This window comes from Mirounga angustirostris, unplaced genomic scaffold (assembly GCF_029215605.1).
Source record: "Mirounga angustirostris isolate CCGP_5_RB_7025 unplaced genomic scaffold, mMirAng1.0.hap1 SCAF_5, whole genome shotgun sequence".
In the NCBI taxonomy this organism is placed as follows: Eukaryota; Metazoa; Chordata; class Mammalia; order Carnivora; family Phocidae; genus Mirounga; species Mirounga angustirostris.
This window is the reverse complement of record NW_026991713.1, coordinates 71,865,774-71,890,676: the sequence shown is the minus strand read 5'-3', so window position 1 is coordinate 71,890,676 and position 24,903 is coordinate 71,865,774. Positions and strand designations below refer to the sequence as shown.

At 40.8% G+C, this 24,903-nt stretch overlaps 1 protein-coding gene across 3 annotated transcripts in view; it reads right to left on the bottom strand.

Annotated features, from left to right (window-relative positions):
* The window catches only part of SLC2A13 (solute carrier family 2 member 13), a 384,555-nt gene extending 359,888 nt beyond the window's left edge, over nucleotides 1–24,667 (bottom strand). For 2 of the 3 annotated variants that reach the window (XM_064591395.1, XM_045869435.3), the window contains exon 1: nucleotides 23,846–24,666. In XM_064591395.1, the coding sequence (XP_064447465.1) occupies nucleotides 23,846–24,401 (556 nt within the window). In that variant the 5' untranslated portion in view covers nucleotides 24,402–24,666. Of the gene's footprint in view, nucleotides 1–23,845 lie in introns of all 3 variants that reach the window. The other variant, XM_064591394.1, reaches the window with a different exon arrangement.
* Between the last annotated feature and the right edge of the window lie 236 nt (nucleotides 24,668–24,903).

The following is a 24,903-nucleotide window of genomic DNA, read 5'->3' as shown; positions in this document are numbered from 1 at the left end:
TTCAATGCAACTATTTCTGTTGCTCTTCCTTCATTCCTGATGTTCTAGGCTTCCTTTTGGTACCACTTCCCTTCAGTCTGAAAAAAAGTTCCTTTAGTATTTTAGAGCAAGGCTGCTAGACATGAATACTCGTAGTTTTCCTTTACTGAGAAAGCCTTTCTTTGCCTTCATTGATAAAAGAGATATTTTCATTAGATATCAAATTCTGGGTCAATTTTTTTTTCCCCTTTTCTTTCAGCACTTTAAATGTTTTTCTCCCACTGTCTTCTAGCCTCCATGACTTCTGATGAAAAATTCAGTCATTTGAGTCACTGATCCCCTGTGTATACTATGATTTTTTTTCTTTTTTCTTCTCAGTGCTTTCAAGTTTGTTTTTTGTTTTTTGTTTTTTTTATCTTGGATTTTCAGCAGTTCGATTGTAATGCATCTAAGCATGGTTTTCTTTGAATTGATACTGCTTGAAATTCACGGAGTTTCTTAAATCTCTACATTTATGTCTTTCACCAAATTTAAGTTTTCAACCATTATTTCTTCAATTATTTTCTTTCGTAGCCAACTCTTTCTCCTCTTCTGGGATTCTGATGTTACAAATTTTAGACCCTTTAGCACTGTATCATAAGTTCCTAAGGCTTTAGTTACATTTAATTTTTCTCTGATGTTCTGGATAATTTCTTTTGATCTATCTTAAATTCACTCACTTCTCTGTTATTTGTCTTCTTCTCTTAAGCCCATCTCAAAATTTTTAATTTCAGATACTGTATTTTCAGGTCTAAAAATACCCATTTGATTCTTTTTTAGAGTTTCTATTATTCTGCTGAGAACTTCTATCTTTTCATTCACGTCAAAAGTTGTTCACCTTTACCTCTTGGATCATGGTTACAAAAGCTACTTCAAATTCTTTGTCTGATAAATCCATCATCCGGATCATCTGACAGTGAGCACCTATTAATTTTTCCTTTGAGAGCTGGTCAGATTTTCCTGGTTCTTTGCATGTCAAGTAATTTGGGGGTGATATTCTGGAAATGTTGAATACTATGCTGTGAGTCTCTAGGTCCTGATAAGATCCTTTATCAAATGCTGATGATTGTTTAAGCAATCTTAGACTCAGGACACAAACTCTGCCCTGCCTTCTGTAGTAGATAATTTAATCACCAATTTTTAATTGCTAAGTTTTCATGCCTATGTTCTTTGGGTTCCTTATGGGACAGTCTGGAACCTGAATGGTAGTTCATACTATGGTTCAGTTCTTAAAACCTTGCTATGCCACTTTATGTTTCATCTGCACATGTGCAGCTTTAGGGTGAGCTTGAGACTTGTATCAATTTATACACACATTAGGGGACCATCTTTTTCAGCTCTCTCCTAACACTTCCCTGATACTCTCTGGCTCCCAGAGAGTCCCCTTTTTCCAATCTGTTGTCCAAAAGTTCAGGATTTCTCTCAGAACTTTAATATTCTACACTGTCATGCAGTTCCACTTATTTGGAACAAGAGAAACAAGAGAAAAAATCACAGTCTCTAGACCCCAGGGACCCCTTTCCTCATTCCTCTGTAGAGAGAGTGGGCTCTAGCTCAGTGTCTTGGCACATCATTGCCACCACCACTGCAGCTGTGTAGCTTTGCTACTGGGGCTGGTCTGAAGGTAGGGTATCCTTCCACACCTCTAGCTCACAGCAAGTGCTTTTGCTCAGTCCTCTGGCTAGAAAGAAAAGAATTCTCCTGGAGTTTCTTTGCCATTGGGTGTTCACAAGTCAAAACCAGAAGACTGAGGTAAAAAACAAACCATAAATCACTGCCCTATCAGTTAGTCTTCAAATTTTGACTTCCTTTCCTAACCTGCCTGCCACCATTTACTTTTCAGAATATTCAGCTACATTTTGCATTAGTTCCAGAATTTTTAGCTGCAGTCAGTCAAGAAACAGACTGTAGAGGAGTTACTACTCCATTTTAACCAGCATGAGATAACACTCATCCCATTTTTAAATGCAACTGTCTTCCTTTACAGCATGTAGTATAGATACAAATATGGACTGAGAGGCAGTAAAAAGCATTCCAATAATATCAATAACAGTTAAATGCTCAGAACACTGGATACTGTATCAGATGCTCTTTAACGGATATACTTAAATGTTTCTAATTAAAGATGAAGTGAACATCTGTCAAGGTAACAGCACAACACTAATCTATTCTAAGATACTGTAAAAATAACCAACAGGAAACTCCAGATCTGGATCGTGCTTTCTTCTCCATCATGAATACTTACAAATACTTCAAAACTACTTGCACCAGGCTCTCAAGTACTGACCAGTGTGTTCTATCCAGCAATAACTACTTTGAAACTGTGTCATTTGGCTCAGAATTGTGTGGCTTATGAAAACACAAAGCCACTTTTCAATGCAACAGTTTTCCATTAAAAAAAAAAAAAAAAAACCTCATTCAAAGAGTAAACTCTTCGGCTTCAACAAGATGCCTTAAATAACAAGAAACACACAAATAGCCAGCAAGGCAAGCTTGCACACAGGGCCGGCTCAAATAACAAGATTCAACCCAAGTCAGGTCATTTGACTGAAGAGCTATCCAGAACTGAGCACCAATTCTCAACGGAGGGAAAGAGCAGTCTATGAAAAGTTAAAATGTGTTAGGGTGAATATAAAGAGACACACTACAGGATAGCACTGGACTTCTAACTACATGTTTAGAATCAACTTCTATTTAGCAGCTTTTAATTATACGACACTGGGATTGATCTCTGTCTCCTCTTCAGGCCTGACACTCAGTGTTTATGTCCACTTCACACTGAGGCAGGGGCCTGAGTAGGTGGGAGATCATCTCAGTACTCCCTTTTGTTCCCTCTCCCCTGGTCAATTAGGTGCCTAAGGTAAAGAAAAACTACCCAGAATCTAATACAACTCTCTTGCTTTACATAAGGGAAAACAAGTTCAGAGGGGTCAGGTGACTTGTCCAAAATCACGTATTGAAGTAAAACACAAAAGCAAGACCATAACACAGGATCTCTACTTTCACATCCCAGAGTCCCTTATAGGAGTCCAGGCTGCCTCCCAAGCCAACCAAAAGCTGGGAACCCCTGCAGAGACAGCACCTGGGAGGTGCTGGTCCAGGCGCCCACCACAAAGGGACTGGTGGTTAAAATGCAAGGGCCTAGGAGGGGGATTTTTTTTTTAAGATTTTATTTATTTATTTGACACAGAGAGAGAAACAGTGAGAGAGAGAACACAAGCAGGGGGAGCAGGAGAGGGAGAAGCAGACTCCCAGCTGAGCAGGGAGCCCGATGCGGGGTTCGATCCCAGGACCCTGGGATCATGACCTGAGCCGAAGGTAGAAGCTTAATGACTGAGCCACCCAGGCGCCCAGAGGTGGATTTTTTTTTAATCTCCCTGTTCCCACCTCATATCATCTTTCCGAAAAACAGCTTCACTTGAATCCATTTATAAAAATAAATAAATATAAACTCGTGTTGCCGCGATAAACATGAGCTCCTTTCCCAGCTGGCAGTGACCAGTGACTGTGCAAAATTAAAGCTGAATGGAGGAACAGAACAGGCCCTCGAACAAGAAGTTACAGGTCAAGTCTCATGTTTCATCCCTACGGGTAAGATTTTCTTTTTCCCCACTGGTTAAAAACATCACAACTTTTTTCCTTATTACATCAATGGCAGAAGGTATTCCAGACAATTCAGTCTTAAAAGCTAAATTGTGAGAAGCTAAGAGGAAGGAACAAAAGATGCTGTGTTGTCTCTTGTCCACAAGCAGAAAGACCTGTGACAAGAACGGGGCATTCTGAAGTGCCAGAACCCAACAGATGGGCTGCAGTGTGATGAGCGGTACCCTCCACAGCCAAGGACAGATCCTGGTTGATGCCCTTGACCTAACACTGCAGTACGTTTAAGGAGACACCTCCAAATTGAGGGAATGACCCGTCAGGCTAGACTTCTTTCATGCAGTTACCAAAGGCCAGTCCTGGGACGTAAGTTTCACTATCTCATCCCAAGAGGCACAATTAGACATTGAGATAGAACGTCACAGCAATTCTAGAAATGCAGCACCTTGCACTGCCACCTTACCTCTGACAGTGGAGGTGGAGAGTATGTATCCAATCCTCAGACTGGTTTCACCAGACACTAGGCTGTTTGCTCTGGTTACTGGGGGTACGTACACACACACACACACACACACACACACACACACCCCTCCTCAAACTTCCACATCCACACTACCACCTTAGGCTGTGGTTCCATTCAGAAAGGATACCCTCAAAGACATAAAGGCAAACAGGAAATTATTTTTTGAAAATAAAGGCTAATCATCTAAATAGCTCTCCAAAGGCCTTCTGATCATCAGTGCTAAGACTCTGAAACCACTGCTCAAGAGTGTAACTTGAGTTTTACTCGAGTGTAACAGGTCTATAGTATTTACTAAATCTCTTACCCTTTCTTTCCTTCTTTTTCATTCTTCAGAACTTAAATGGCCATATTACTTGCATAATACTTTAGAATATCAGAACAATTTAACCTTTAAATAAAAAAGCAAAACAAAACAAAAAAAACCTTTTTAGATCCATGTGGCCTTAAAATGATCTTTTTCCCTAAAAGAAAGTTAGCTCCAGGAGAAAAATTTCCACACATTTGTCTTTCCTTCTGTTCATTCTCCTTCTAATGCTCTCATTCATTTATTCTACAAGCATTTACTAAATGTCTACTATGTGCCAGGACCTGGATGGAGTCTGGGATGGATAAAAAAATAATAAAACATTGGCCTTGTCCTTAAGGAACTCCTATCTCATAAGTGAGCAGAGTAAGCTAACACTACTAGACATTTATATATACTAGTTACCCTTACATAATGCTTCTTAATTTAATACTCATAAACCCAGTATGAAGGGGGCAATATTTTCCCCATAATTAAAGCTGAGAAACCTAGGGCTCAGAGGGGTCAGTAATTTATATCAGTTCACAAAACAATTCACATCACAATCAGTATAAATGTCCTTTACACTATTCCACTGAGGCTGAACCATGGTAGATACATTGAAATTAAAAGCAATGAAGGTAATAGCTAACATTTACTATCTGCAAGGCACTGTTATAAAAGCTTTGTACAATTTGCCTCTTTTACTTTTCAAGCCAACTCCATGAGACAGTTACTCTTGTCACCATCTTGGAGGAACATGGTGCAATGGTTAAGGGACCAGACTCTGGGGTTAAACCGGTTCGAATCTTACCTCCACGACTTACTAGATGTATGTCCTTCATGTAGTTGTTCAATCTCCCAGTGTCTAAGATCCCATTTGCACTTAAAAATTTAAGAAAGTAGACCTCATGTTAAGGGCTTTGATCAAGATAATAAAGTTTAAAAAATACATCAATAAATATGGCAAAGAATATTACAACCTCTTCCTAACCTTTCAAGTTTTTCCTTGCATTGTACTTTACTAAATTTTTCTATGAATGAAGGAATAAAGGGAAGGAGGGAAAAAGCCCCTCATTTTTTAATGGCCTGAAATTATGTTTAATCTATTAAGTAAAAAAACAAAAAAAATCAGGGGTATAACATTTCTTTTAGGACATGAAGCACAAAAGGGGAACAGTTAAAGATACTAAGTCCCAAAGGGTAGGCAGTTCTTACGCAAAACACACACACACACACACACACACACACACACACCTGCTTCATAGGACTTAAAATGCCAAAACTGAAAAAGATGGCATTTAAACACTGTCTTTACTAAATCACTTTATTTTAAAACTGTTCTCCTTCTGACTGACCTTCACATCACACAATAAAAGGAGTTACAAATTAGAAGTCACTGCACCTGACTAGTCATTCACCTGTTCAAGGAAAAAAAATCACAAATTCTTCAAAATACCTTTTTGAACCCAATAATCAACAACGGTTGCCTTCTAAGGAAAGTCTTAACTAAACAGCTATCACAGCTCCAGAAGTTCTGTATGGGTGGGCCTTGAGGGTATTAATTTGTCTGGAGAAGAGATAGGGGTCTCGTCTGGAAGTAATGTTGACAGGGCCACGTATATCTATATTGAAGAAATCCTAACAATGCTTTTACTCACACTTCCCATTAGGATTGAGAAACACCAAGCTTTTTATTAAAAAATAAAGACAACAAAGTGTGTTGAGGGTTAGGAAGGAAGATGAAGATGAGGGGATGGGGAGAGGGGTGGGAACCTAAGCTCCAGGAAAGGCACATGACCCAACTGGCTTTTGTTTTCCTAAGAATTCCTTTGGTGAAATATTTTTTTTAACAATGACAAGAGTGAAGATGAACGTTTATCCTAGCATCATAAAATGTGTAGTACAATGCCTGCACCTACTGGTTTTGAGAGTCTATTAATCTCTGAATATCTGATCTAAATAACTCAATTACAACTGGAGTAAGTGTGAAATAATTTCTAGTTTGCAGAAATTGGTGAATTTACCAAAAAAGTGTTTAGGAGCACAAGATTATTTGCAAGTCAATCACCTCAAGAACACTAAATAATTTGTTTTCTTGAGAGGATTCATGCCAGCGGCAGAATGAATCATTTCACGAGTCAAGAGAGAACTGAGGCACTAGAGAGGGTGCCAGAGACATGTGACTGGCTTCCAGAGCTGCTTCATATTTTACAGATTATCAGAACATAAAATAATGTCCTTAATTTCATAAAGAGACTCAAACTGGGTGCCTGGGTGGCTCAGTTGGTTAAACGACTGCCTTCGGCTCAGGTCATGATCCTGGAGTCCCGGGATCGAGTCCCGCATCGGGCTCCCTGCTCAGCAGGGGGTCTGCTTCCCCCTCTGCCCTCTTCCCTCTCGTGCTCTCTGTCTCTCATTCTCTCTCTCTCAAATAAATAAATAAAATCTTAAAAAAAAAAAAAAAAAACCTTTAAAAAAAAGAGACTCAAACTACATTCAAGAAAAGTAAATTTTATAATTTAAAAGGAGCCAAAAGTAATAAAATAAAATGACTCAGGTGTTGTCAGTGAGTCAAACCAACGTTTGCTAAACACTAATAGGACACTGCCCCGTTGAAGATTTCTCCTTCCACTCCTGGACAGGTGTCTCTGTACCGTATGTTGACTGCCTGCTCACAGAGATTGGACATTCACTGGAGGAGTCTCCCTCCCTGTTAGCTAGGTCTAAGTGTGGGTTAAAAGAAATAATGCAAACATATTTATGTAAAAGATGAACATATAAACACATTATCTGCTATTTTTAATTTTTCTTGATTTTCAAGAGCATTCTAGTATCTCGAAAATACTTTGAATACTAACTCTGTTATCAAGCCTAACAGCCACTTAGCTTGCTCTGGGCTCCCCAGATTTGATAAGCAAGGAGCATTTAGTCAGGAGCTCTAGGTTGCACCCCACTGGAGACCTCTTTCTGGACCTACTCTTCAATCCTAACAGAGCATCCAACTAAGTCATGTCTTTTTTTCTCTGCCAGACTTCAGACACTACCTGTTGTCTTTATCCCCCATGGAATTAACACAGTTTGTTTTGTTTACCACCTGGTACAAAGTAGATATTCTATTAAATATGTTAAATGAAAGAAGAGTATGTCAAATTCCTTACCTGCAGAATTTCCCTAATCTACCAACTCAGCAATGCTTAAAAAAAAAAAAAATGAAGTTTAATAAGACATATGCCTAGTGAACCCCCCAAAAAAGCTCCTAGTAAACATCAGACTCTTCTAAATGCTTCCAAATCTTAACTTTAATAGTTTATAATTTTGCTAGAAATCAATGTCACGTCTGTTGATCTGGGAATGTAGGAATTCATTCCCTTTTGAACAATTAAGGCATTGTCTGTCTATTATGTCTTATCTCTGGATACCTCATCTTCATGACTCTCTTAGTAATAAAAAAGAGGAAAATTACTGACAGTGGCTTTGAGTTCACTTCTACAAATTCCTTTAATCCAAGCTGGATTAAGTCTGCTAGTTGTTCACTTAAAGCAAATAAATTTAACTATTAACCAAAGCAGTAGCTATCTATATGCAAAGCTTTAGTGCTTATTAATAACTACCATTCTGAATGCTTACTACATCTAAATATTTGAAAATGGATGTTATATTTAGAAAAATATAATTTTGAAAATGCTCCAGAACATAATGATCTCTTATACAGATGAAGATTAAGTAAATGACTGTGTAATTGTCAAATGAATATCACAAAATTATGTGTTTCTTTACATTCATGTTTTTCTTAATTAGGTGAAGGAGCTCATTTTTTAAAAATGAATTCTTCCTCAACCTCAACATCTGTTCTTTCACAAGAAATAATGACGTTTACATTTGTAGCTATTTTACATCACCTTATGAAAAAGCAAATGAAATTACTGCCACACAATCTTTACTAAGACATTCCTGGTAGAGAGGTATACATGTAGAAACTTGGTATTATATCAGATAAGGCCCCTTAATTCCACTTTATGTATCATACTTTGTGCAGTAAGTTAAATATTGACAAGACATATTCATTCATAAGAGTATCATTAGATGCTTTAGAGTTTACTTATGTTGACATTATTAAAGTACCACTCATTTGTTCCTATTTATTTCACAGGAGGAGCTGGAAAAAGGATCTAAAAATAAAAGTGTATTGTTAGAATCCTGAGTTTTGTATACTATAACAAACGCCTGAACTGCAATTAAAGTTAAAATTGGCCAACTAACGACAACAAAGAGTAGCAGCATGACATAAATTTGATGGAGTAACTTCCATTGCTTTCTGTCCAGTCCTATATTTCAAGGTTCAAATCACACTATAAAAATTTCATATTTTCTCTCTCCACTTAGCCAGGATCTATGGATGTAAAACTAGGTAACTCGTCCATCTGCTCTCATACTACCATGCAAATTACAGCTCTCCAAAAGGTTTTCCTTACTAACGTGCCAGGAAAACCTATTCAGTATAGTCTGCTCGCCAATTTAAGATGTTGATGTCTGTCTACAATAGAGATAAACTGGGCGTAAAAATTCACTCAGTCAAACACAGGTTCCAGCACTCGATCTGGTAGGCTACAGGGTTTTTAAAAAAGGGTGGGCAAAAGACCAGTCTCTGTACCTTTCAAACTTAGAGTATGATAGAGAACAGAACTATATGAAAACACAATTACAACAAGAACATTAATAGCTAATATTTACTGAACATTTACCAAGCACTAGGAACTACACTAAGCTTCTATTTATTTATTTATTTTTAAAGATTTTATTTATTTATTTGACAGAAGGAGACACAGCAAGAGAGGGAACACAAGCAGGGGGAGTGGGAGAGGGAGAAGCAGGCTTCCCGCCGAGCAGGGAGCCTGATGCGGGGCTCGATCCCAGGACCTGAGATCCTGGGATCATGACCTGAGCCGAAGGCAGACGCTTAAGGACTGAGCCACCCAGGCGCCCCTACACTAAGCTTTTAACAGAAAGTACTTAGCAACTGACCCACCTAAGAACCCTATGAAGTTCCTTGCAAAGCCTGACTTGCTAGTTCCAGGCAGACTTTATCTGTACCACGGGGCCTTGCATATTTTCCTATAGAAAAACACCTCACTCAATGATAGGTAAATACCATACCTGTTAATAGAAGTGGTATAGAGAAAGGTGTAAGAAAGTATGTCTGGGATAACAAAAATGGTTTCACGTGTAGCAAGAGTTAAAGGGGTGTACAAGATTAAAAATTTCGTAGAATGGTAAACAGGAAAATCTGGCTGAAGCCAGGTATTCATAGCACAATTTGATATTTTGTTTAATTGTTACCACAGTTTGGACCAGTGATCATGCCACTTCATTGCTATGAAGAGTCACAAGCTGGCTTTGCTTGAATCATAGCCCCACTTTTCATATCCAGAATTACATCAAAATAACATTGAAGGATCAGAGCAACGTCAAGATCATGATAACTATTTTTAAAATTCCATACATTTAATACCGTCTTTCAAAACTTATCACACAATACACTTGCCTATATGTTTTCTCCCTTAAACTTACAACCAGATCCATAATGGAAAACAAAGTGGCTTTTATTTCTTTAAATCCTAAACTACCAGGATTTCACTCTCTGTTACAGAACATGAAATGCGGACTGAGTACTAAGAGTGAGACGAGATTCAAATTCCAAACACAGCATTCTCCAGGAAAAAGATCACTGAATTTTGAAAACTGGAATCAAAGACGACTTGAAGTTCAGGAAAAACTGATCAGGCCTCTTTACAGGAGGGGTGAAATAGGGCTCTCGAAGCCCCTGCCATTTTGCTTTAATTCCAAGCTCAACTACAAAGATGCAACTAACTAAGTCATAATCATCCCTCTTCCCACAAGCCTCCCTGCCACGAACGAGCAGACACTGGAGCATCAGTGACATCAGAGAAGCACACGTACCACGTCCCAAGTTTGCACTCCAGTCGCTTCCGCCATCACGTGTCAACGTAGTTACCCTAAATGTATCTGCGAGAGCCTCTGATTATTTTTCAAACATGAGTCCACTCCATTTTTTAGACTTGCAAGTCTGACAAAGGATTTGCTTTTGTCCCAGGTACTGAGAACAAGGTTAAGCTTAAATGTCTTAAATGGACTTAAAAATATCAATTTTTTCCCAACTACTTTAAAAAGTTTGAAACCACAGACATGAATGAGAAGTAACCCCAGAGACGGGGCGCCTGGGGGGCTCAGTCGGTTAAGCGTCTGCCTTCGGCTCGGGTCATGATCTCAGGGTCATGATCCCAGCGTCCTGGGATCGAGCCCCGCATTGGGCTCCCTGCTCAGTGGGAGGCCTGCTTCTCCCTCTCCCACTCCCCTGCTTGTGTTCCCTCTCTCGCTGTGTCTCTCTCTGTCAAATAAATAAATAAAATCTTTAAAATTTTAATTAAAAAAAAGAAGTACCCTAGAGAACATTTCATTAACCCCATCCACAGCACAAATTTCCTATGACATGACATCTCTGATGCATACATTAATCCAATCTCAGCTCAAAAATTACTCACCAGAGTTATACTGTTTTTTATCTACATAGCAAACATTTACTGAATGACCACTGTGTGCGAGGCACTGTACTACGCATTGGTAGAATGGGGTAAACAAAACCTGCTTCCATGGAGGTTACATTCTAGGGGAGGAAAACAAGTAACATAAATATCAGAGAAAAACTTAGCAGAATAACAAAGCAAGGAGAAAAAAATAAAAAGTAAAAAAATAATCAAAAATGGGAATAAAAATAGGGTAGGAAGTACCAGGGGCGGGAGGCTGCAACTCAAGACAACCATGGAAACGTATAGATGAGGGAATGATGTGGATATGCGGGGAATGTTTTCCCAGCAGAGGAATTAGACTGTGCAAAGGTCTGGAAGGATAACATGTGTGTTCCTGGAGGCCAGGGCAGCTCGGAGCAGGAGTAAAGTAGTAGAGAAGAAGGTCACAGAAGGAACGGGGAGAGACCAGAATAGTGCAGGGCTGTAGGCCACTGGCTTGTCCTGAGACAGCTGGGGAGCCATGGAGGGCAGCACTCTGACTAGCACTGAGGTGGTATGATCTCATTTATATGTTACAAGAATCACTCTGGCTGTTGAGTGCAGAAAAGAAGACAGAGGTGTCGAGGAAGTGGCAGGGTGAACAGTTAGGAGACTTGCAAGGCTCCAAGTGAGAGATGTCCTTTTAGATCAGGATGATTAAAGTGGAAGTGATGAAAAACAGACCCTACTTAGAAGATAGATTCAAAGATTTTCAGGCAGATTGGATGTAGGACATGGGAAAAAGTCAAGGAGGACTCCAAGGCTTGGACTCAAACACCAAGGACGCCCTCACCTGGTATGTGGAAGATGGGGGGCAAAACAGGAAGCTGGGTGAGAAGCTGGGCTCAAGAGTCTGTAGATCAAGAAAGAGGTCTGGGCTGAAATTCTAGATAGTTGTCAGCAAACACAAGGCATTTAAGGCATGAGCCAGGTTAAGAGCAACAAAAGAGTAAATGAGAACAGAGGAGAGGAGAGCTCCAAGGATGAGCCACCAGCTCTAAGAGAGGGGCCTGCCAAAGGTAAGAGTTCTGAAAGATGAGGGAGAATCTCCAAAGGAGACTGAGAAGGAACAGCCTAAGGAAAAAGAGGGAGAAGGTGGTGTCCCTGAAACCAAAGAAAGTACCTTAGGAAGGCATGTAGTGTGTCCAATGCCTACAACAGGTCAAGTAGGATCAGGCCCCAAAACTGTTTCTGGGATGACACAGGGCATGGTAATCTTAACAAGAGCAACACTGGTGAAGTGGTAAGGGCAAAACCTGTCTGGAAAGGGGTCACAAAAGAATGAGAAGAGACAAACCGAAGAGAAGGCACATATGCAACTGTGTCATGTAAAGAAAAGGAGGTAAACAAGACAGTAACCGAAAGATGAAGTAAGGTGGAAAGGATTTTTTTTTTTAAAGAGTTGTGCATGCTTATGGGAATGATTTAGTAGAAAGGGAAAATTTATGCAATAAAAGAGGGAAGTAGCTGGAATAACAGTTTTGAACAGGAAAGAGAGATGAGCTCTCAGACATGAGCGAGAGGCTGCACTTGGCAGGAGCACGGACAGTGCATTCATGGGAATAGAAAGAAAAGCAGAGCATTTGGCAGGTGCAGGCAGGGACATCTGAGGATGCAGAGGAGATGAGGGACTTTGGGGATGTTCTCATTCTGACTGTTTCTATTTTTCTCAGTGATAAAGTAAGCAACATACTTTCTTGGGAAACATAAAATAGCAAGATCCAAGAAATGTACATCACATATCATGGAGTCTTATTAATCCATGCAAGGAGTTAAAAGTTAAGGGGAAAATACATTAAAGCAACTCTCATATGATTAGATTCTTTATAACATTTTTGTCATTTCTTAAAAACTTTATTCCATAGAATAAGAGGTAAAAATCTCATTTGGAAAAAAATCTGTTGCCAGAGTCTTTTGTTATATACGTATCTGTGTATTTTAAAACAAAAATCTGAATTCCAGGTAAAGCTATAATAATGAATAAAGGCAACAGTAACAAAATTTAAAACCCATTTTGCCACATGTTAACTACATACACAATGTTAACTACATACACAATGTTATGCCTTCTTTGAAACTCCAAGTCCAGCCATGATTTTTTATATAGTTGTTAATCAGATTCTATTCTTTGGGTTGCTTATTTGTGGATTTGTATGTATCCCAGGTGCATGTGGTTTCATGGTTTCATTTTAATGGCAATGTAATGTTCATACATAATCATTTCCTAATCACTAGGCACTCAGAGGTTTTCAAACCCCAACTTTTTTTTTTAAGAGAGCACAGGCAAGCGGCGGGGGGGGGGGGGAGGGGGGAGAGGGGCGCACAGAGGGAGAGAGAGAGAATCCTCAAGAAGATTCCCACTGAGCCCCAAGCAGGGTTTGATCCCAGGACCCCTCCATCATGATCCAAGCTGAAATCAAGAGTGGCCCCTCAACCGAATGAGCCACCCAGGTGCCCCTCCCCCAGTTTTTGAAAATTACATATTGTACATCTATAAATATCTTCATACAAAATGAGTTTCTTTTATTTCCTTATACTATAATCCCTCAAGTGAAATTTCCAGATCAAAAAACAGCAGTTTACAAATGAACGCCAAAAGCACAGACCTCACATTATTAACTTCTGTATCACAGTGTTTAATTTGGTACTAATATATGTCAGTAATTCAAAATAGGTTTGTTGAATTAATGAACAAAAGAACAAATGAATGAAACATGTTAAACATGTCAGGATATTATGTATAATATTCTCTACAAAAAATTATTCCAGGGGCACCTGGGTGGCTCAGTTGGTTAAGTGTCTGCCTTCAGCTCAGGTCATGATCCCGGGCTCCTGGGATCAAGAAGCCTGTTTCTCCCTTTCTCTCTGCCCCTCCACCCTGCTTGTGCTCTCTCATGTGCAAGCTGTCTCTAATTCATAAATAAAATCTTTAATGAAAATTGTAAAAATTTTAAAAAATTATTCCAATTTATTTTCCAACCAGAAAAGCTCCTCCTAGGGTACAACTAGCTGAGTTGTTTCTAATTTACTAATTTAGTAAGTATGACGTAACCTTAATTTTCACTTCAAATTATTAACAAGGTTTAACGCTTTTCTAAGAGTTTATTTACTAATTGCATTTACTTTGCTGCTAAGCAGTCTATTTAATATGCTATGAGCATATTTTTTCTGTTAAATAAATGTATCACAATATTTTTCCAATCTGTCACCTTGCTTTTAAAAGCTCTAGAGGTTTTAAGAATTATAATACAATGAACCGTATCATTGATAAAGATAAAAGAAAATCACTCCATTTCTATTTTTTTAAACTTTAATATATCTTATATTGAGAATAAATTTCATTTACACTTTTATTCATATTATTTTTTCTCAATTATTTAATAACTCTTTACCTGTTGTCTTATCTGATTTGTTGAATACTAAATCCAAAGAGCTGGATCTATTGCTGAAATTGTCATTCTGTTCTACTCATCTCTTTTCTGGCTTTAATAATATATTATTATGCCATATAACAATGTATTGTATATTTGGAGTAATTTCTACCTAGTTTTTCATTACTGTTCCCCCAACCTCATCACCATTCCTTTGACAATCATTTTTGGAATTCTACAAAGTATCTTATAAGGATTTGAATTACATACACGTAATTAAATTACATGAAGTACATTAAATCCATCTACTAACCTAGGAAATATCACTGTGACTATTTTAGCTTTCACAATCAAGAACTGGATTTTTCATATAATGGAGAGGTAGGGCACACACTGGTCCTCGATCAGAAACCCAGATTTGAATCTCAGCACTGTCACTAACAGTGCTAATTTATCAAACCTCTCTACACTTCCTTTAATTCGCTTGAAGTATGGAAAATACGAACCTTCTTGGTTAATGAGTAAATATACATAAAACACATGCACACATAGGCATAAAGGATGAGCTTTGCTTCAGGATCTCTCTACCGTATTTTGACTTTTTACAATAGTTCTAATAAGCTGCCTTTAAGTGAGCATTACACCCCAGGAAATGAAGATTAGGGATTTTGAGAGAGAGATTATTCAAGGAAAAATGACATACTGTTAGAACTCTAGGTTCTTTGGATGAATTTTAACATCAGAAATCATTTAAAAGAGACAAGTACAAGAAAGAATAGTGAACTCCCAAAATTCTACATATTTTCCTCACATAGGAGTGAGTAAAATCAAAGATTCTGTAAGAATTCCCAAAAAGCTTTCATTCAACAGGCATGAGAAAGGATGGGAACAGTTTTCGGTTTTGTGTTTCCTGCCTGTTTTCCAGCCTCACCAACTTCACTGCCGGGCACACAAGGCAGCCTGTGGGCCCTGCATGACCACTGAGATAGACATGCTATTTACCTACAAAATCACGGATGGCCACGTTACACTGATTTTACTGGTCCAAAAACAGTGGAAGGAGGAGTATCAGAAGCCATTTTCTTTATGATTTTATAGTATTAGAATTAGGTAGACTTGGCAGCAACTGCTTCAGATCTTAGCCTAGTATTAATTTATAATGATGCCTGCATTTCAAGAATCTGTGAAGCCCACTGTTAGATGTGCTTGCAACTCATTTTCAGTCATTATACTTTTCTTTCAAAACTACAAGCTTTGTTAACCAAACATTAAATGGTCCATGTTTAGTCCTTGAATATGATGCACACAATTTTAGTTTCCAATTTTCTCTGTTGTAGGGATTGAGTTCCTGACATGGAGTCATAAACTAAGCCCAAAAATATGATAATGGAGTTTCATATGAAAGCTTCCATTACTAAAATTCTTTTTATTCCAAGGCTATTATTTTCAAGTTTTTATTAAAACTATTCATTCTTTGCCTCTTAAAAGGCAGATATATCGGGGCGCCTGGGTGGCTCAACCATTTAGCATCTGCCTTCGGCTCAGGTCATGATCCCAGGGTCCTGGGATCGAGCCCCACATTGGGCTCCCTGCTCAGCGGGAAGCCTGCTTCTCCCTCTCCCACTGCTTGTGTTCCCTCTCTCGCTGTCTGTCAAAAAATAAATAAAAATCTTTAAAAAAAAAAAAAAAAAAGGCAGATATATGTTTTCCACTGGGAACTGAACTATTTTGTCTACAAACAGGCATATGAAGTATTACATTATAGACATATCTAATAGCACAGATCCAACTGGTCTCTTACCACTGGCCAAGATTATACCCTAACAAATATGTTCACATTTTGACTACTTTCTTACTCAAGCCCTACACCTAGCCAGGAAAAACTGCTTGCTCTCCTCAATGCTTTATATTTATCACTTCTCCCTTCCCCCACCAGAAAAGTATCCTCCTCTCAGACGACCTATGTTTATAACCTTCTCCAAGACCTAGTTCAAAACTTCATCTGTCTTGTTAGATCTTACATAATGCAAATTAAACACTTGAAAGACAATACCGTTCTGCTTTCAAATTACTCATTCTGTCTTTCAGATTTGTTCAATGTATATTGCGGAATTTTTACTCATTTGTTAATAGTTATGATAAACATCAAAATCTAATAATAATTTTATTTCCCTGATTGTAAAATGTTGGTGGAGTGATGACAGATGTCTACACCTGATAACAAGAGCTACCATTTTATTGATACCCAGGTACTTGAACACACATGAGCTCATGTACTTTCTACAACAACCCTATTTTCTAAGTGCAATCATAACACTCACTTTAGAGATGTGGAAACTGAGGCATAGGGTGGGAATTTGCCAAGGGTTACACAGCTTACATGTGAATGTTTAACAAACAGTAATGCTTTACTTTGCCAGGTACTGTGAAAGCAACTTATAAGATAAACTCATTTAATCCTCATAACTACCCTATGAGGCAGGTATTCTTCAGATGAGGAAACTGAAGCACAAGATTTAACATGACCACCCAGGTCGTAAGGGGCCAGCCAGGGTGTAAGCCCAGGCAGTGTGGACCAGAGGCCTTATGCTTCACCGTGCTACTCCACTTTCTAAATTAACAATGCAGCAATTAAATGTGTACCTGAGGTTTCTAAGTGTTCAACTATAGCAACATCCTGTTGAGAATTATATTTATGCATTCTTTGGTTTTACATATTCAGTCTACATATTTTTTTTAAGATTATTTATATGAGAGAGCGAGAGAGAGCAAGTGGGGGAGCGGCAGAGGGAAAGAATCCTCAAGCAGACTCCCTGCTGTTCACAGAGCCCTACATGGGGCTTGATCCACAACCCATGAGATGATGACCTGAGCTGAAACCAGGAGTCGAAACCTTAACGGACTGGGCCACCCAGGCGCTCCCACATATATTCTTTATCTACATTCTTTAGTATACACATTTAAGAGCTTAATATATAAAAAGTCTGGTACTGAGTGCAGTTAGAGGACATAAACACTATTAACACCTTATTAGTTAACACCAGGAGTTTCTGGTCTACCAGCAGAAAAGAGCCATGGCCAAAAGGCATATTGCAAAGAGTAATGCAGTTAAATGCCATAAACATGGCTCAGAGAAAAGTATTAATGTTTAGCAGAGGCCAACTAAGAAAGCTTTCATGATAAAGCTGGACCTAGAAGGATGAGTAAACATCCTACAGATACTTTTATTTTTTTAAGATTTTATTTATTTATTTGACAGAAAGAGCACGAGCACAAGCAGGTGGAATGATAGGCAGAAGGAGAGGGAGAAGCAGGCTCCCCGCTGAGCAGGGAGCCCGATGCAGGGCTCGATCTCAGGACCCTGGGATCATGACCTGAGCCGAAGGCAGATGCTTAACGACTGAGCCACCCAGGTGCCCAACATCCTACAGATACTTCTATCGTAGGATTAACAACACATCACTATGTCCTCATGTTTGTCTTTCCCAGTAGACTTAAGTCTTTTAAAAACAGGGACTATTTTTATCTTAGTCTCTCTAGCACTCAACAAAGTCATCACTCAGCAAATGGCTGTGGGATGAGGGGTAGAGAGAATGTTATGGAAAAGCCCATTCCAAAAAGAGATCATAAGCTTAAAGGGAAAAGCAGAAAAGCCATTTTAAAAATCTTAGTTGCTGTACCACAGGCAGTATTTCCATGTGGTCCAACTCCCAGGGCCTATTTTCACTGCAGCCCTTCTACAGTGAATATGGAGCCCCTGGGTTGTGCAACATGACAGTCCTGATTATAGGCATCCCTGGTCACACGTCCTTAGCACGGGAAAGAAATGTCCTCACCAACTTTGCTTTCCTCATTGCCACTCCTTGATACGCCATGGCTGTACTCTTGAAGAACTCATTTTAAAAGTTTAGATTTTAAAAGTAACATCCACCTAATATCATGGAAAATTATTATGCTAGTTTCAGAGAGAAGCAACAGTGTCACCGAGCAGTGACAAACCCAGACCTCTTGGGAGCCAACTCAGGCACCACCACTCAGGAGCTTTGTGACCATGAGAAAATTACTTCCTCTCTTTCTGCCTAAACATCTTCATCGTAAAAAGAAAAAAAAAAAAAAATCATACGGTCCCACTGGATTATTATGAAGATTACGTGGATATATGCAAAGTGTTGGGCAGAGTGCCTGGCACGGAACAAGTGTTAGGTACTGTTTCCAGCGCACTGGCAGCTAAATCGACTGCCCATTCACATTCTGCCCTGCAGAGTGACTGCTGAGACTCCCCCCAGTGCAGGACAGAGATGATGAGATCAGGTAAAGAAGAACGCTGGTGCCGCCCCCCCCCCCCCCGGGACACTGCTGTAGCACTGTGACATGAAATTCCTGCCATGTGGCTTCTGACACATACTCCAGACCACACCACTCCAAACAGTGGTCCTAATAAAGGCTTAAGTGTAAAGCATGCATTAAGTGTAAAGCATGCAGTACTCCCAGCTAAAGCTGAGAAGTATCTATAAAACTTGGCTATTTTTTGTCTCTACATCCAGGGAAATTAAATTTTAAATGTGGGAAAGACATTTTGGGGTTTCTGGTGAGTACAGATTTTCCTCCTGACAATGGAAGTTTTCTCCACAGAAGTGTTGCTACAACTTACTCTGAAGGTCAAAAGAAAAAGAAAGTTAAGAGGAATAAGAAGAGTTGTAGACAAAAAGGATGCATAAAGGAACCAAACTTGATCAGAAAAAGGTAAGGAAAATAGCCTCCTGGGCTTTTCAGTAAGAAGGCAAAGGCTGCTTGCTGTTTGAGACCTACCAGCAGGTTCTATGTCAGCAGATGTGTTAAAGCCAAAAACATCAGTGCCAAGGCAGTCAACTTAGCCTGGGTTCTGACTTTAAGCTTAAAAAATTGAAAGAAATATGGATGGATGAAAAAGGTCTTCTACTGAAGTCACATGAACAACTTCATAGAACTCATGTTAACAGACTTCTCTGTCATCCTACTGACAACTCACTGGAGGAACGTGTTGCAACACTACTAGGCAAACATAATTAGGTCATAATCCTCAGTGCAACTCTGCAATGTCAATGCCACCAGACAGAAAAGTGGAGGGGGCGTGGCACATACATACACCCTGTTTGAGACCAGGAAAGAGAGGAAGTGAAATAAAGTTTTACTTTACATGTCAGTTTCATGCTGGTAAATCCAACAAAGAAATCCTGCTTTAAAAGATGAAACTGAAAGAAAAAGTGGGAGGTGGAGGGTGGCAGGGAGTAGGAAAAACAACCTTGATGGCAAAAAACAAAAATGAAATCACATCAGCTGATATTTTAAAAATCTGGTTGATTCTGACTAGCCCTGCTTACCTAAATTCTTTATTGACATTAATCTCAGTACTGAATGAGTTTCTGATCAAACAAGATTTTACATTTGCTTTGCATCAAAGAATTCAAAATGCTATTTGAAAAAAAAGTTGTATTTTTAGAAATATTACTCTACGGGTTATAGCAGACTGATCACAAGCTGCAATATGCAGCCACAAATTGTGTTCCAGTAGAGGGAGTATTGAGACAGGAAAAACTGATGCAGACCTAAGATTAATTTAACAAACCCAGTGCTGTATAAATTAATATGTCAATTCTCAGTAAAGGTTTTGAATACTGGTGAATATCTGAATTTAGACACTTCTTGATATTTGCTACACAGGCGCTAAATCACTGCTTATAATGAGCAGTAGAGTAAATGCCAACACTGTGGAGAAACGACTAAATGAGACAGTCTGGTCCCAGGACTCAATTCAAGACAAGAGCAAAATAAACCAGGGGAACCGAAGGAACCTCTGGTGAAAACAAAAGCCTAAAGTAATGCCCTAATCAAACAGGCACTCAGTCAGCTGATTTTGTTGTAAAAAGAAAACTGAATCCTTAAACTAACTCAAACACTAATACCCAATTTCTGATGCTTCTTTCACCATCTGACTCATTTAATACAGACTAACAACTACACTGTACTGCTTGGTTATCTTTATCTATTTCAAAGGTTTCTGTTGAAGGCCCCACAGACTCTTCCTACTCCGGTAATTCATGGCCACTTGCTATGCTTTTACCCACCCTGCAGTAACCATCTCCACAAAGAATTTCTAACACTACAAAATTCAAAGAGGCAAGAAGGTTTGGGGAAGAAAATAAGAGTTTAAAAGCAAAAGGGCGGGGAGAAAAAAGACCAGATACAAAGGATGCTTAATCTGATCACATCATTTATAGCTAAAAACCTCCCATGACTGTCCCTGTATAGGCATTGCCAAATAATCCCTATTCAGCATAGCCCCCCCCGCCCCCCGCCAAACATCATCCTAGTTTCATGAGCCCCCATCACCACCTTCCATTATGCTTCAAATACTGCTTTGATTTTTTTATGCCTTTACACTTGCTGTTAATGCTACCTTAAATGCCCAGGAGAGTAATATAAGCAAAAGACTCCAAGTCTTTGCTTTTTTAATCCTGACTTTGTACCAGTGACCTTGTCATTTAACTGCTATAGACTGTTTCTACATCCAGCAAAAGGGGACCTGTTTCCCATCTACGTCGGAGTTAGAAGAATTAAATGAAATAATATATGGAAAGTAATGCAGGTGGCCTAGTAGAAACTAAAGCACTAAATATTAGCTCTTTTCCCAGCTACCTCTACATCTGCTGAACTCCTACCCACTCTTCAAACTCCATTTTAAATATGTTTCTGTAAAACCTCCCATGTGTTCTATTTACTTCCCCCCCCCCCCAAAAAGAATCAACTGCCTACTCTCTGGCTCTTAGAGAAACTTCTATTGTATTTTAATTGTTTGTTGATGGTCCTTTTCTATTACAGAATGAACACCTCCAGGGTGGGATTTTTATCTAATTCCTGCCTACCCCAAAACTGACAGAATCAATAATGGAAGCTTAATTAGCATTTGTTGAATATATAAATGAATGATTGCATTAAAGTATTAGAAAATAAAACCCTTAGATGGCCTTTCAAATATTTTGATAATAACACTTTTTTAAAGAATAGTCCTATCTTAAAGTGGTACCCTAAGAGAAGTGGCATTATTTTTTTTTAATGTTTCTGCTCACTATTCCAATCAGTAAGGGCCTCCTATAGGCTGTGAATACACATCAGTAAACAAAATGAACAAAAGCCCTGTCCCCATGGGCTTTATATTTACCACAGGTAAATCTGTGAAAGAAATCACCACTGCAAACTTGCCTGAAAAAAAAAAAAATAGCAAAAGCCACATTTTGTTATTCATCAACATTTACTAAGTATCAAAAGGATCAAAAATAAAAAAAAAACCTTCCCACTTCCCATAAAATTTACTCAAAGCATGAAATTTACCCAGATTTAGTGTATTTAAGCAAGAAAAATGGATTTAGCGTCCCCCCCGAACTCCCCAAAAAAATTCCTGTTAAGGACCCATTTCCTTGTAACTAAAAATAACTGTGACTTTTCCTTTGGGAGGTTAGTAATCTTTGTGAGTTTTAAGGATTTTACATGTACAACTGCATGCTTTGCATAATCCTAATTCAAAATGTGGTCTATTTCAAAGCCTGCTTATGACTTTAGCATTCCTCATTTTATAAGTAAAGAAGACTTTTAGGATACTTTGTATCAGGGCGTCTATTCTAAGAGCTTCCTTCTGAGGAGATGGGCCACACCAGGACTAAATCAGGACCATGTCTCAACTGGGATGCACAGTCAGACAAGCAGCCCAGGTGCCACAGAAGGAGGCCGTGGGATACACAGGGGTCTGCAGTTCCACACATCAACCTTTCCCATCTTACCTCCTGCTTCATCCTCTTTGTTACATCCACCTTATTCCCCCAAGCATCCCCTGGCTTAGAAGGTTCTTTCTTCACCTCTGTTAAAACACTACCCACGTATGAACATACCATTTCTATGAGGAAGAGCTTCCAGCTTCCCTCTGTTAGGATAACTGTACCCTTTTTGAAAGCATCAGCCCTCTCTCCCTGAGAGACCTTCTCATGGAGCCTAGCAAGTTCTACCTGATCATTTGACTTTAACCACAAGTTATTTATCGAAGGGTCCTGAAGGGACAGGTATTTCCTCTACAAAGAGGCTTCATTTCAGCTGTACTTTTTGGTCATTTTGGACTTTAATGTGCCAACTTAATATTTTACTGAGAGCCTTGCCCTGCTTCACTAATTAACAGTCCAAGAAACAAAAGGAAAGTCAGCAATGACAGATTTTGGATATAAATTGCAGTGAGCTGGAGTTCAGGCTCATGGTCCTAAACATGGAATTGTATAAATGGGGCTTGCTTCCCCTTAGAGACTACAAGGAAGGGGGTGAAAAACAAGATGTCAAGTGGTAAATGGACAAATCGTTAGGAGTCCCAGGTTTAAAGAGTTTTCATCAAGCCCCAGCCATGGGGGGGGGGGGGAAATACTTCAACAGCACTCTAAAGGAAACAAACTGACTTATAAAATGAAACATTTAAAAAGCATCAGCAGCAGGTCTTGGAAAAATTACTAGTGAGATTTATGTTTCAACCCCCTACTTTCCCTCAGAAGTGCTTTCTAATAATACCAAGCACATTCCAAATAGCTTCCGTCTGCCAAGAACTTGCCATTGTACCTCCCCTGCTCAGCAACCAGGGTGAAAAAATCAATGCCCAGGGAATCTTAATCCTTTCATTTTTGAAGTAATTGCAAACATCTATCTTGCTGGGCATTTATCCACAGGGGAAGTGGCTCCTAAATGAATTTAATAAGTGAACATGACCTTTAATAGATAATTTGGTTCCCAACAGGAAAGCAAGAGGGGCAAAACGAAAAAGGAGAATGGGTGGATATGGATTTAAAGGAAAAAAGTTAGAAAAACAGAAGGACTTCATTTGCGAAAAATATGAAAGAGACAATACAATCTTAAAGGCAAAAGGAGAGGAAAAATAATACTCCACCTAAAGATAAATGACCAGAGAAGGAGAGTACCGGAAGCAAAGAATACAGTCCAGGATCACTTGATTAACTTTAAAAATTATCTTACTGGGAATTTAAGACTGATGGGGCTCGTAGTTTGGAATCCTAGAGAGGAAAGGGGTTAGCAGTAGAAAAATAGAGAACAATACAGTAAAGAGACCCTCCCCTCATAAGGTCTAGAGGAGCATCAGGTAGGGCTGGATCAAGGTAATGACTCGGGTTCCTAGAAGTGCTAGGACATGAAACAATCGCGCGGATTCACTTGTCCGTGGGCGATCGAGGATTCCACGTGGGCTCAAGGGAGCCCGGAGAGAACACCACCACCTCCACCCTCCGCGGGAGCCGTAGAGCCCGGAGTAACAAACAGATGGGCTCTCGGGACCACACAAGGTGAGTGTTCTCCGGGCCAGCAAGCCCCGACGGGGACCCCAGAGGGCAAAAGGGATGCAGCGACCAGGGTCAAGGGCGCCCTTCGCAGAGCACGGACTCACCGATGCCAAGCCCTACGACCAGGCGGCCGGCGAGCAGCGTCTCCTTGTTGTTGGCCGCGGCCAGCACCGCGGAACCGGCTGTGAAGAGGGCACTGGCCAGCAGGATGGCGGCGCGGCGGCCGAAGACGCCGTTGAGGGCCCCGCCGGCCAGCGCTGAGACGGCGGCCGCCCCCACCGTGCTGGACACGAGCAGCTCCTGCCACAGCGCGTCCAGGCTGAGCTGCCGCTTGAGCAGCAGCATGGCCCCCGACACCACGCCGGTGTCATAGCCGAACAGGAAGCCGCCCAGCGCGGAGAAGACGGCCACCACGTACACGAAGGCGGGGGTCTCGTCCTGCTGGAACTGCCGCCGCGCCGCGCGCTCCAGGTCCCCGCCGCCGCCGCCGCCGCCGCCCGCGCTCTGCAGGCTGGCGCTCGACTCGGCGGCCGCCAGGAGGCTGCGCTCCCCGGCCGCGCTCCCCGCGTCCGGCTCTTGCTGCTTCCTGCGCCGCTCGCCCATGAGGCTGCTCAGGCTCCGCAGCGTGTACTCCACATTCTCGCTCGCCTTGCGGGACATAGGGCAGGGGCCCGGGACTTCCCGGGGAGGCGGCGAGGTTCGGCGGGCCGGCGGTCTCCGAGCGCTGGACAGCCCGAGCGGGCAGGAGCTACGGCCGCCGCCTTCCTCCTCCCGGCTCCCGCTCCGGCTGCCACGGCAGCAGCCGCCGCCGCGGCCGCTGCGGGGAGAAAGTTGCTGCCCGCCGAGCCCCGGCGCTGCGGAGTTGGAGCCTGGCGGGTCTCACTCGAGACTCACGCCCCGCGCCTGCCGAGCTGGCGCTGCGGAGCGGGCGGGAGGCGGGGCCGCGGGTCACGTGCACCCCGGGCCTGCGGGGCAGGGCCGCGAGGCGCTCCGCCCCTCCCTGGGTGGGGCCCGGCGCGGGCCGCCCGAGACCTCTAAACCCCACCCTCCCCGTCTGGGGCCACCTCTGACCGAGGTTTCTTTATTTAGGGTACAGGCATCCGTAAGGAATTAACCCTGGCCTGGGGGCTGCAGCTGGGGACAGGCCAGTGTGGGAATGCCA